Source organism: Panulirus ornatus, chromosome 46 (genome assembly GCF_036320965.1).
Source record: "Panulirus ornatus isolate Po-2019 chromosome 46, ASM3632096v1, whole genome shotgun sequence".
In the NCBI taxonomy this organism is placed as follows: domain Eukaryota; kingdom Metazoa; phylum Arthropoda; class Malacostraca; order Decapoda; family Palinuridae; genus Panulirus; species Panulirus ornatus.
The window spans coordinates 37,459,964-37,472,532 of NC_092269.1; the positions used below are offsets into that span (position 1 = coordinate 37,459,964).

At 37.8% G+C, this 12,569-nt stretch overlaps 3 protein-coding genes across 6 annotated transcripts in view; 1 reads left to right on the forward strand and 2 right to left on the reverse strand.

Annotated features, from left to right (window-relative positions):
* Positions 1–2,465, reverse strand: LOC139763238 (uncharacterized). The gene has a single exon (XM_071689133.1). The coding sequence runs from the start codon at positions 2,463–2,465 to the stop codon at positions 906–908; it is 1,560 nt and encodes a 519-aa protein (XP_071545234.1). The 3' UTR covers positions 1–905.
* lost (methenyltetrahydrofolate synthase domain-containing protein lost) overlaps positions 1–2,815 on the reverse strand; it is a 44,588-nt gene extending 41,773 nt beyond the window's left edge. Inside the window, exon 1 of one of the 2 annotated variants that reach the window (XM_071689122.1) lies at positions 2,767–2,815. The gene's annotated coding sequence lies outside the window, so the exon portion shown is untranslated. Of the gene's footprint in view, positions 1–2,666 lie in introns of both variants that reach the window. The other variant, XM_071689123.1, reaches the window with a different exon arrangement.
* LOC139763239 (uncharacterized) lies at positions 2,410–9,461 on the forward strand. 3 transcript variants are annotated; one of them, XM_071689136.1, is made up of 5 exons: positions 2,410–2,637; positions 5,397–5,559; positions 6,340–6,566; positions 6,804–7,012; positions 8,359–9,461. In XM_071689136.1, the coding sequence occupies exons 1-5, from the start codon at positions 2,430–2,432 to the stop codon at positions 8,524–8,526; spliced, it is 975 nt and encodes a 324-aa protein (XP_071545237.1). In that variant the 5' UTR covers positions 2,410–2,429; the 3' UTR covers positions 8,527–9,461. The 3 variants fall into 3 exon arrangements, with proteins under 3 accessions (XP_071545237.1, XP_071545235.1, XP_071545236.1); XM_071689134.1 differs by lacking the exon at positions 2,410–2,637 and adding an exon at positions 4,255–4,411; XM_071689135.1 differs by lacking the exon at positions 2,410–2,637 and adding an exon at positions 4,261–4,411 and having other exon boundaries at positions 5,400–5,559.
* Positions 9,462–12,569: the final 3,108 nt, after the last annotated feature.

A 12,569-nucleotide genomic window follows, 5' to 3' on the forward strand; every position in this document is an offset into this window, starting at 1 on the left:
TCAGGAAAATAATTCTGTATGAATGTGACAGTCACAATCTAACACACCAAGAGGTGTACTCATTACTTTCACATTTATATACTTCTGTTGAGGTTTGCAAAGCTGACAAAACTGAAAAGATTTACGTATATTCTGAAACCTTAATGCACACAGTATACTAGAAACATACAAAAACAAAAAAAAATCAAGGTAGGGTGCATGTAATATACTCTAAAAAAGTATCAAGGCCTCGGTAAACCAGTAATTCCCAGTTAAACTGCAATAACAAAGAGGTACTAGCAAATGAGAGCAAACATCAAAGTATATAGGTGTGCAAATAAATCATTAAATTTGTCTGAAATCAGCAAACCCTAATACAAAAAGAAGTTACATGAATTAATAGTTCTCTATTCTTAGCTACTAAAAACCAATCATCCCAAGCTATTGGTGCAGCTCTCAACTTTTATCTTTTTTCATTCACATACAATGTAGAGCAGAGTGAATTAACTTATACTATATATGATAAAAAAATAAAAATTACTGACCTCCTTACTCTTCCATTTTTGAGGTGCTATAACCATACAATAAAAATTCTGTGGGGCCTCTTAAATGTCCATTTTAACCTGGTATACCTGCCCATCATTCACACAATGATGTTTGAAGAATACAACTAGTTTAAAACGAAATTGTCAGCAAGCCTCCAACTCACTCACAGCAATCAGTTTTCATATTACTGGCTAACACTAAATTTTTCATTTTTTGTTGAAGACTCAATATATACATTAAAAATCAAGCAGTCCTCATTAGATATCAAATCATTCTTAATCAATATGTACATACTATGAACTATGTTTTGATTTCGCCTTCTCAAATGTATGGATGGTCCGTTTCTTTTCCAGATTTACAGCATTGTAAGTGATCCTTCCTTAAATCTCCTGCCTCCATGTTGGAGTTTTTAGTTGAGGGATCTGGTCAACACCAGCACAATAGCTCTCTCTTATATGTGGGCTCATTTTATACATATTGCGACTTATCGTTGGCTTCAAAAGACGGTCCTTGCTACTCTCTGCTTTGATCTGTATTACAGATTTTATTTTCTCAAGCCTTTTGGTTTTCTCCTCTTTCAACCTAACTTGCAATTCTCTCTGTTCCTTTCTATGGTTTATGTACTGTTCATCTCTCTTCCTAAGTTCTTTTCTGCTACTTATGCCATGCAATTTCTTGAACAGTACCTCTTCCTGTTTTCTCTGCATTTCCTTTTGCTTCTCCCTCTCTTTCAATTGTCTGTATAAATGAAGCTGTACAGCCATATTTGCTCTCTCTTCCTCAGTAAATCTTACACCATCTCTCTTAAGCTGTGAAGACTTTAATGGGTTTTTTTGAGCATTATTTACACAAACTCCTATAACTTTTCTATCAACACCGCCCTCCTCAGTCTTCCTTCTTTTCCATTCATCAAGTTTCTTCATTCTTTTGTCACGCTCTCCCTTAACTTTCTCTTCCTTTGCCTTATCCATTAACTTCACCTTATTTTCATTTTTTAATTTTTCCTGAAATAACCTTTTTTGACTTTCTTTCTTTGCTTCCTCTCTCTCACTCTTCCACCTAATAATCTGATCCTTAACCCTTTCTTTTTCCTTTAAAAATAATTCGTAGGCAGTAACATGATCTAATAAGTCATTTTCAGTTTTGTCTGGGAAGATTCTCCGCCATTCTTCAATTCGTTTATCCTTCTGTCTGTGTCGTTGATAAACTTTCACGAACTGAATTTGATCTTTCTCATCCCATGTATGTTTAAAACACACCAACGTGTTTGGCTTCACCCTCTGCAGCATTTTACCCGTAGCAACTCTTGAGGCACCAGTGTTTTCAACTTCTTTCACATTAGCAAGCCTTCGATCTCTCATGATCACGTTAGATTTATTATATACTTTATTTTCTTTTTTTCTCCTCAGAGAATTCATTTCTACACAATTCCTTTTACCACTGGAGGAGAAATCTTCACTCAGAACCACTCTCAATGCCTTGACATCTTTCTCAAGCTCTAACTCCTCCTTTTCCAAATCACGGTACACTTGCTCCCCCTCCTCCTTAATATGATGAAACTGCTTCTTAATCCTCGCCACTTGACTGGCAACCAAGTCTGCATGGCGATGTTGTGACACATCCACCAAGGTTGAGGAATCCCCTGCTTCGTGCACGACCCGAGACAACTCCTCCACACTACACTTCAGATCATCAATGTCCTCCATCAAACCTCGGACTTTGCTCTTCATAATGAGGCTCTGAGGCTCGGCGGGATGTTGAGAGTCGGTCGGATTTTTTCTTACGCGTTCTGCATTCCGGGCAATGGGGAACAACCCACCCACACAGGGGCTTGCTCCTCCATTTACCATCGTGTCCCCTCGCATGGCCTTCCTCCACAGGGCGTTCACTTCGCCTCTCACACGATGTACTGCCCCTCTTTCTACTCTCCCACAGGCCATAATGATGGTCTAGGGGGTCTATGGAGTCACAAGAGACCAGCCTGCTCCTCGACTTCAAAAATGTTCCACTTTATTTACCTCCTATCACAGAAAACGGGAGCTGCCTCTGCTCCTGGGAACCCAGCGGGCCCGATCATCCCAAGTCATATTACACCTCCGATATCACCCGATGGCAAGTAATATCTAACGCCAAACACCTACTTGGGTAATCCCTGTCCTTTGTAGACTCCAGATATCGCGGTGGTCACGAGTGATAAAGTGTGGAAAGCGAACCAGAGGAGAAAATCTGAAAATAGCTCACCCACGTCGTCCTCTTCCTGATCAGCTGCCAGCAGTCATGTGCGGCCTCAGGGAGCGGGTATCCAAACACAGAAATAGAAACATGTCATACACCATCTGTCATTTATAATGTTTTACATTTCTAATGACTTCCAATCATTTCTACATTTCTATTAATATATTTCCGTATGCAGTGAGATGGTAGAGCTTGTAAGCATGAAACATTAAGGGATTGTGAACTTTTTTACTTATATTCGTACATACTAATATGCAATCATATATATATATATATATATATATATATATATATATATATATATATATATATATATATTATTCGCAACTACCCGCCTGGGTATAGAGAATGTTAGTTACACTGCGCAGTAAAGCAGCACTTCTGTGGATGTTAAGTATCCCTCCTTGGCTATGTTTAACTACATTTTCGTGCGGCTAGCGTTAAGCACTAGTCCTAACTTTTTGCAAAATATTGCATTATATATTGCTATATGGAAATTATCTGCTTTCCTTACTCCAGAAGAATAATTCATGCAGGTGTTGAGAAAATAGACGCGAGGGGAGAGAAATTATAGCTATATTAAAACTTCATAAAATAAATAATTTCATCCCGTATGTTTGTTTTGTTTCCTTCAAGTTCCTCGTTTTCCGTGGAAGTCCGGCAACAGCAGCCTTTCATATTTCTTAAACAGATCACATAATAGCAAAAATGTCTGGGATGGGCATGGTATACTGCTTAATGAACCATCCTCATTGTTCCTTTATTGTTATCACTCGACCAATGGTCTTGATCACTGAATATCTACTCAATGAATCATACACTGTGAATACCACCATGCACTCCACCCCATACTTCCCTGTACCATTATCTACCGTCTGAATGACCCATCTACCACCACATCTCGAAACTCAATGTCTTCTCTCAGTAAAATGAGTCAAACCACCGCTTCTTCCCCTAATACACCTCCCCTACACAGGATATGTCATTTTACATATTCAATATGCATTCCTGCTCAGTTAAACACATATTATCATTATTATAATATTCTACGACATCTTTACAGGTGTGTGGAAGAACAACTAAGACAGGTGTAAGAGAACAGTTGAACAATATATCAAATATAGAAATAGTACCAACAAAAATTACAGATATGAGGCATATATAATACCATATTGGTGATATATAATGTAGAATATATAACTATTTACACACAAAACAGAGCGAAGATATAATATTGATAGAATATAGAGTATAGTGATAGAATATAGCACATAGTGACTACATATAAAGCACGTGGCAGACAGCGAACACGCGTCGAGCACACATGCTTGAAATACCATTGACCAATCTATGAAATAGAACAATAATACAGATTTTAAAAAAAACGTATATGCAAAATACCTTTGTATATGTATCATTCCTAACATATAAGTTGTGTCAGGGTATCTACAAAATGGGTAAAAAAAATCGTGTGGTTTCAGCATTTCAAAATGGGAGTTGATATCAGTTAAACCCTTGGCTTGTGTGGCCAACCTTGACCATGGTAATGGCGGGAATTGAAATCTAGCCCAAGGCAGGGAGGCAGGGAACCCAACCCCACAGGAAAACACCAGTACTTCCAGCCAAGAGAACTACAGGGACGGAAGGAGAAGTGAGATTTTGGCCCTTAGATATACATTTCTCATGTATCCATCGTGTTAGGGGTTGTAACATAGGAGGAAATATGTTTATGACATCTGAAGCAAATTAGTATTTTTGATGTAATTATAGGACTGGGAGACTACTTACGGAGCCTTAATGTCAGAAATACAGGGACTTTAAGCAATGGCAAAGTACAGACTCCAAATGATATCAGACTATAGGGAGTATTTCATGGGGACGGGCTCTGAAGATTACAGAAAATATATGAATCAATATGAAATGAACTGACAAACTCCCCGGGATAAACAAAATTTATTCCAGCCTTATCTAACTCTGTCTATCAGCCAATATTTACATTAACGTTCAGTGCCATTGTAAAGATTGCAGTACAGCAATTTTGATGTCCTATGGTGTTTTCCACCACATTTTGAAAATGTTCAGGGAATTCAATTGAAGAACTCGCACTTGTACAATCAAATGGCCTAATAACCACAACATGATGTTAATGAGATGATAATTAGTAGATGTGAGGTGCTACATGAAGAATGTGAAGATCTCATAGGTACTCTTAACTTTAATGAGCATTTGCTCTTTTACCATATTTATACCCACGGTTTACCTAACATGCATAGCCCTCCACACTTATCCGCAAAGGTAAAAAAAGTTAATGTACAATATCCCTTTTTTCCATTTTTCCGAACAATACACAGTCTTTCCAAAATAAAGTTTGTCAATTTTCACTGCATGTTGGTATTCATAGAATATGCATCTGGAGAACTATACAGATAGATTTAGGACTGCATCTCGATCATAAACTTTGTAAAGACTCGTAACATCATAAAATGCTGAATTTTTACAGATGAGTCACACAAGATTAGTGTGATGAACTTGATCATTCTGTGCGGTGATTTGATACTGTTTTATATGTAATGTGAGAAATCACAACTTTGGGCACAATATTTGATGTTAAAATGCCAATTTTACTTGGCTTCCAGAAGAGGAAAAATTGGTATTAAGGATGCAGGCAACAACTCAGTTCATCGCTGATAGGAACCCAGAAAAATTTGCATCTCTTTTGAAGTTATACCCAGAGGCTCTCAAGATCAAAGAATCTCAAAAAAAGAAGAAAAAGGGCGAGAGCCTTCAGGAGCTAGATAAGTATGTTTTTCATTAAATTATTTTTTAGACTATTTGCTACCCATTCCAGTTATCAAATTCAGCATTTCTTGTATTTCTGGAGAAGTGAAAATTAATGATACCTTCTATACAGAGCTACAAAAAATATAAGGATGTGGATCTAGGGAAAATAATTTCCTCTGCTCATGTATATATGGAAAGATCAGTGGGGCCTAGTTGTGGATAGGGGCTGTTATTTTAGTGTATTACATATGACAACTAAAGAATAAATGCAAGTGAATGAGGCCATTTCATAGTCTGTTCCTGGCACTACTTCGCTAACATGGGAAATGGTGAATAAATATAAGAAAAAAATCATATATATTCGTCATATCTTGTGTTAGCGAGATAGCATCAAGAACAGATGACTGAGCCTTGCAGGGAAAAATCCTCATTTAGACCCTTTTGTTCTTTCTGGTTTTGGTTTGGTTTTCCAGACCACTTCCTATGCCCTCATTCAGTTCATTGACTGCCAGTTGCTCCAGGTCTCTATATCCCATGCAAACTCTTACCATTCTGTATGTTCAGGCTCCTATAATTAAAGAGCCTTTAGCTCCATCCTTCCATCTCTTAATCAGTCTCTTTCCCCTTCTTATTCTTTCAACTTCTGAGAGAAAATAACCGCTTAGTCAGTCTCTCCTCACTCATCCTTTTCATATGTCCTGACTGTATAGTATGATTTAATCAAACTAGATTGGTTTTAATTTCCATGAGGATGATATGGTGTAGTGTGTGCAGCTGATATTCCAATGCTGTTTTTAGATGGTACCAAGAAGAACTTGGACAAGTGGCAAATTCTCGAAAACCCCCAAACATAACAAGAGATGAATTAGTGCGTCTCATGGACTGGAAGTTATCAAGAGGGAAGTTTCGTCCACGTCTTATAGAATTAGCTGGATCCAATAGCAATGAAAGTGTTCAAAATGCATCAATGCAAGGCATTGAACTGGCCAAGAAAAGCAAAATTGGGGATGCTGTTAAAGCTTTAGGTATGATCGTATGATTTTTCTTTACATTCGACCAATGATCCACATAAAAAATTTGATAACCAGTCCATATTGTTGTCACTGAGAATCATTATCATAATGGTTTTTGCACAAATTTTGGATTGAACATTTGGGTAATACGATCATTTCATGAAAAAATGATACAGGGGGTCAGACTTTCAAAAAGGTATTCTATGGTAAGATATAAATTAATAAATCAGTATTATGTTTCTCCTCCAGTTATATTGAAGGGTGTAGGTCCTGCAACTGCTTCGGGCATATTGGCCGCATGTGTTCCAGAAAAGTGTTGCTTCTTTGCTGATGAAGTAGCAAAAGCTATCCCATCCCTGTCTTCACTTAAATACACTTCTGTAGAGTATGAAGTGTTAAACTCAGAAATGGCTGACTGTGCACAACTACTCAATAGTCTCGCCAAACAAGGAGATGAGGTAGGAGCTGCAGTTATATGTAACTGATTAACTTAAAAAGTATGGTATATATTGTTAGCTATGACCATTATGATCATTTTTTTTCTCGTGGATATGCCTATTAAAAATTTTTGAAACAAGATTATTATTTTAATGTAATATGTTGAAGTTAATATTCATAACACTCACTTCCTGCTTTGCCTTTGTGGACACCTATTGGGAGAGGCCATCATGGGTTCATTTATTGACACATTCTCATGGGGGAAGAAAATAAAATCTGACAATCATGGTCAATTCCTCCTGCTCTTTTGCGTCTTACATTAGGAACAGAGTTTCAGGACATGAAGCTCTGTCCTTCCCTTGAATCCCATTTCACTTTCATTTCTGCTCAGAATCATTGCAAAGCTTCATGAAAAGATATTGCATTGATTTGACATCTTTTTCTACTTAAAATTCATTCTAGTCCTTAAATAAAAGCATTTCCAAACACTGTAATTCAACCTTCCTCCTATCCTCTAACGTAATCTGATCAATCTATAGTGAACTCCCTGACTCATAAAGCTGCTTTGTTCGGTACCCTTTTGTACTCGTATTGCACCTAGGATGATTCCATGACTAGTCCTACTCCCCCATCTCCAGCCAAACCTAAGGCATCTCTTATAATTTTCTCACATGGGATCTTCCAAGTACTTTCCTAGCTTCAAGCAGGGAAGGGATATGAACCAGATACCATATCTCTGCAATCCTTTCACTCCTATTTAGTCTCCATCTGAAGACCCAGACTTTACCTTCTTGGAAGCTTGCTTTGATGCAAGCGATCTCTATGAAAGAAAATCATTCTAACCTTTCCAACTATTACCCATGTGTTCTCTCTTATGATCTCCAAAGTTTTTGAAACCTTCCTTGACTCACTTTTTCAGCAACTTAGAATCCCGTTACCTTCATTCTGTTAACCAATATAGCTTTCGTGGTGAAAGGTCTATCATTTACCTTCTCTCTTTTGCATGTCACCTCTGGTTCTTGTTCAGGTACATACATGCATCTTTTTGGGAATTTGATCTTTTAGAAATGGGATGACCAACCTACTGAACGCAGGCATAAGAGCAACAATGCCCAATTTCTTATGGTTGATTTGCAAATTGTTTAGCACATAGTACAAGGTTATATGCTGACTGTCATGTCTTAATTTATATTAAAATATTACTTATCGGATACAGAAACATTGTAAATCCATAATATCCAAGCATTTTGTAAGCCATATAGCCTTTTGTTGTGGCTCTCCAAAACGTGATTGAAAAATTTAGTTGTACATTATGTCCTCTTCATTATATCACTTATCTTTGCTCTTTTTTAATTAATTTTTGCAGAAGGAAAATGGTAATGAGACATGGACACCTCACAAGGTTGAACTAGCTGTTTGGACCCACAGTATCCTTCACCAGAATAAACCAGAATTATTGTCAAATTTAAATGAAAAAAGGAGTTGCACTGAAGAGGAGGAACAGGTGTCAAAGGCAAAGAAACAGAAGAAGTAAGGCAGACTGATACCTAAGAAAGGGTACTTGATTTCCAAGAAATATGTTAAAGAAAAATCATTTTTGCCCACAAGGTTTAAATATTCCATTTACATAGCTACAAACTGTTGGCTAGACTTGTAATCTTAAGAAAATATAAGGGACTTTAACACTCATTACACATGTAGCTTTCATTGGCATCCTCAGACTCCCCTTCCTTGAGGTTACACTGTAAGTAAAAAGTCGTCTTCAGTGAGGCTGTATCATCATCATTTGACAAAACAGAGTACACTCTTCTTGTCAAAAGCCATTTTTCTTCTGAGGAGTCCACCTTATCTCAGCAACTGAATGTAGCACAGCTTTGAAGCTGGAAGAGCCCCTCGAAATAAGGTCCTAGTGTTTTATGCTTATAATAATAATTGCAATGACAGCTAAAGAATGAATGGGAGTGAATGAGGTCCTTTCTGTTCTTAGTGCTACCTCACTAAAGAGAGAAATGGTGAACAAGTTTGAAGGAAAAATAATAATTACAATTATTGGCATTCCCATAACATTTAATTTACCCATGAAAAAATAAAAGGTCATTATTTGACCATTTTTTCTTCCATTTCTAACTTTAAATGACCATCAGGTTTCCCTCTCTGGCATTAAAATTTCTCTTAAATCAAAATTTAGCAATGTAAGTTTGGGTTAACATGCATATATGTACAAAAAAAAAAAAGAAAATAGCTTTATAGTAAATGGGTTCCTAGGTATATATATGTAATGTTCATGTCCCCCAAAAAACATGACATAGTGAAACAACGCAAGAGGGGAATTTTCCCTAAAAGGATTAAGGTAATTCGTTTGGGATATATTCTTAACGCATGTCGAACACCACCTTACTTGCACATATGCACCTAAAACCCATAACAAATGTATATGTACCACAAAAATAAAATGAAATAAAAAGATAATTGTTTTATTATTCTTACCTTGGAAATGGACAGGTTAAGCTTGCTGGGGACTGATTTGTGGAAGTGACGTAGAGAGGACTGGGGAAAGGACAGAGATGAAAGTGGAGGGTCATCCACTACCATCTCTTCATCCAAAATGGAGTTAACATCCTTCTCCATTTCAAAGCCTGAAGCCTTTGCAACATCTCTTACAGTGGTCTGCTTCTTCTCTTGGAAGCCTGAAGGTCTTGCTTTTTCCATAACTGGTTCAGGCTTGGCTTCCTTCTCTTTCATCTTAAAGAATTGATCATTGTCTGCTTGCCACCTCAAATCCTTACCTTATGAATCTCTGGGTATTAGTAGCATAGCAAGGTATCATTCATCAAGCATGCACCCTTCGCAAAGCAATCAGCCATATGATCAGGAGTCCTGAGGATTTTGATTATCTTATCAGCAAAGCTGAAAATATGTCGAAGACTTCATTGTAAATCCTGTCTTCTGGCTGCTATAAATCTTTGTTGTAGTCATCTTTGCTTTCCTCTGAAAACACTTGCCTATTAAGCTCTGCCAAGTCTTTGTGGCTGAAAGGCTGAGTGAGAGTCAAATAATTCTGTCATATCCTCTTCTTCAACGTTATCAATGACCTTCCTTACTAGGGCCACTAATTGTGCATATGGTCCCTTCAAAAACAATCGATTTGTTCACTGCTTTTAGTTAGATTTTCTTCCAAGTGCAGTTCATACACCACACACTTATTTCTTCCCATGCCACATCATTGTTCATCACTGTGTCCATTATGCTGTATTTTTTCCAAAATTCTTGTATAGCAGGTTTTCATGTGTTGTCCATTTCACAGATGAGAGTCCTAAGGGTCCCCCGTAGATGATAAGCTTGAAAGTGCATAATCATGCCTTGATCCATGGGTTGGATATGCAACTTAGTCCATGGTGGCTGGATCATGACTTTAATGTTGGGGATATAAAGATCAGGCCCTGATATCCCAAGATTTTTTCACTCCTTTCTATATCCTTCTTGGTCTCCTCATGCCTCTTGTACATTCTTTATCTAATACTTTGATCATCTTATTCAATCTTGCTTTGCTCATCCTCTCCATATATCTGACCCTTTCCCGCAAACACTGATCAGCTCCCTGAATCAAGCTGTACTCACTACCATACCTTTTTATCACACTGACAAGGGATAATAGTTAATATAATTTAAATCTCTCACAGCTCAAAAGTTCAAAGAGCTCCCTTGCCTAGTGGCAAAAGCTGGTAGTTGATGCAAATGTCAGTTGGGTTAAACAGTAGTTTTCCATCATCTTAACCCTAGGAAACAGCAACCAACATTAGTTGTTGTAACTTTTCTCATTCTAAATATAAAAGGAATGCAAATGAATTAAAAAATCAACCAGACCACTGGGTCCCTTCGAGTATATCAGAGACTCATGGATTAGTATGGTAAAAATAGAAAGGCATACATATAATTCAAAGGAAAAACCTGCAATCTATCCTTTGACTAAAGAGGCACAAATAATGTTAATCACAGACATGAAGCACAATACCTATCAAGTCTATTCTTAAATGTATCAATAGCACTGCTTTTAATCACTAACTGGAAAATCAATACAACCAAAGAAAAAGTGCCTCTTCCCATTCATGGTAAAACATTTCCATATGAGTTTGTATTCATTACTCCCTCCTGAAAGCAAAGGTTTATTTATCTATATCTAGACTGAACACCTGACAAGAGAAGTTGTTCCAAGTGCTGATCTTGGGAAGAACTGAAATCATATCATTAGTTTTAACTTCGAAATTTCAAATAAGCTGGCAATATTTTAGCAAAAGCTCCTCCAATCTCTCCATAAGCACAATGTTAGCACCTGCATAACAGATGAGAATATTATCTTTAGTCCCAACACAAACCTCTTCTGCAGCATTGGCATCATCATCTTCCCTGGCACCTCAAAAACAAAAACATTTGTGCTGTGAAGGGTTCCTGGCACAGAACTCCACTAGCATTCCTTGTATTGTAGTGAGTGATGATCCTTACCCCATATTTGTTGTTTTCGACATCATTCAGGGCCTGAAAATGTTTTTGTCACTACTAGTATCAAAGTTAAATATTTATGGAGTTTAGTACCTCATCACTCTACCTAGAAGCGTTGGCTTTCCTAAGCAAGAGAAAAAAATGATTAATTTGAAGTCCCTCACCAACAGCGCTCACTTCTTGATGCTTTCAGAAAGCAGGTTTCAAAAATGTCCAGAAGGACATTCATCCTGTGGGTTACAGCAGTTGTTTTGTCCATAGCTGCAGTCAGCTTTTCCTCCAGGGTCTATCTATTCATGCTATCTATCTATATACATTTGATGCCCATCCCCTTCAGGACTCCCTCGAAGGGACGGACATGGCAAAAGTCTCCATAACTGATGAACTCTGATGCTACTTCTTAAGCCTTTAGTGCCTCGCCCTTAACAAGCAACTGGCACAGGGCAGCTCTAGCACTGTGATTTCAGAGGTTCCTACTGACTACTACTACCTAATGTTTCAATCTACTTCTGCCTAATGCTCCCACAGATGTACCTACCAACTAGTTCTACCTAATGCTCTAGTCTTATGTTCCTACCTATTACATCTATCTATTCCTCCTACCTTCTACTTCTCCCTAAGGCTTCAACCTACTTCTACCTAATGCTCCTACATAATTCCTACCAACTATTTCTATCTATTGCTCCTACCATTTGGCCAAAAGGCAGGGCTTACACACAGTGCTCTCCAGGAAACTCTAGTTACAAAGAATAATTTGTGAGTTAACCATTGCCAAGTGTTCTATGTGACAAGGAGATGTGTGTTTGTAGACAGAATGCCAATAGTCCACATGCAGTTGAGGCAGAAAGGACGTCTACCAGGTTAGAGTGCAACTTGGCATCCAGTGAAGTGCTGGCTCACTATGCAGCTGTCACTATCCCTCCCAATGCACAGATGGGTAGTATTGGTAATATACCTCCCTGGTTGGTGGCTGCCTACTAATTGTTACCTACCTGTTATCTGTCCACACAAGGTCTACAAGTCAAAAGGCATTGCAAGATTAATGTAAAACTCCCCACTGCACTTAGGACACAGTTGACC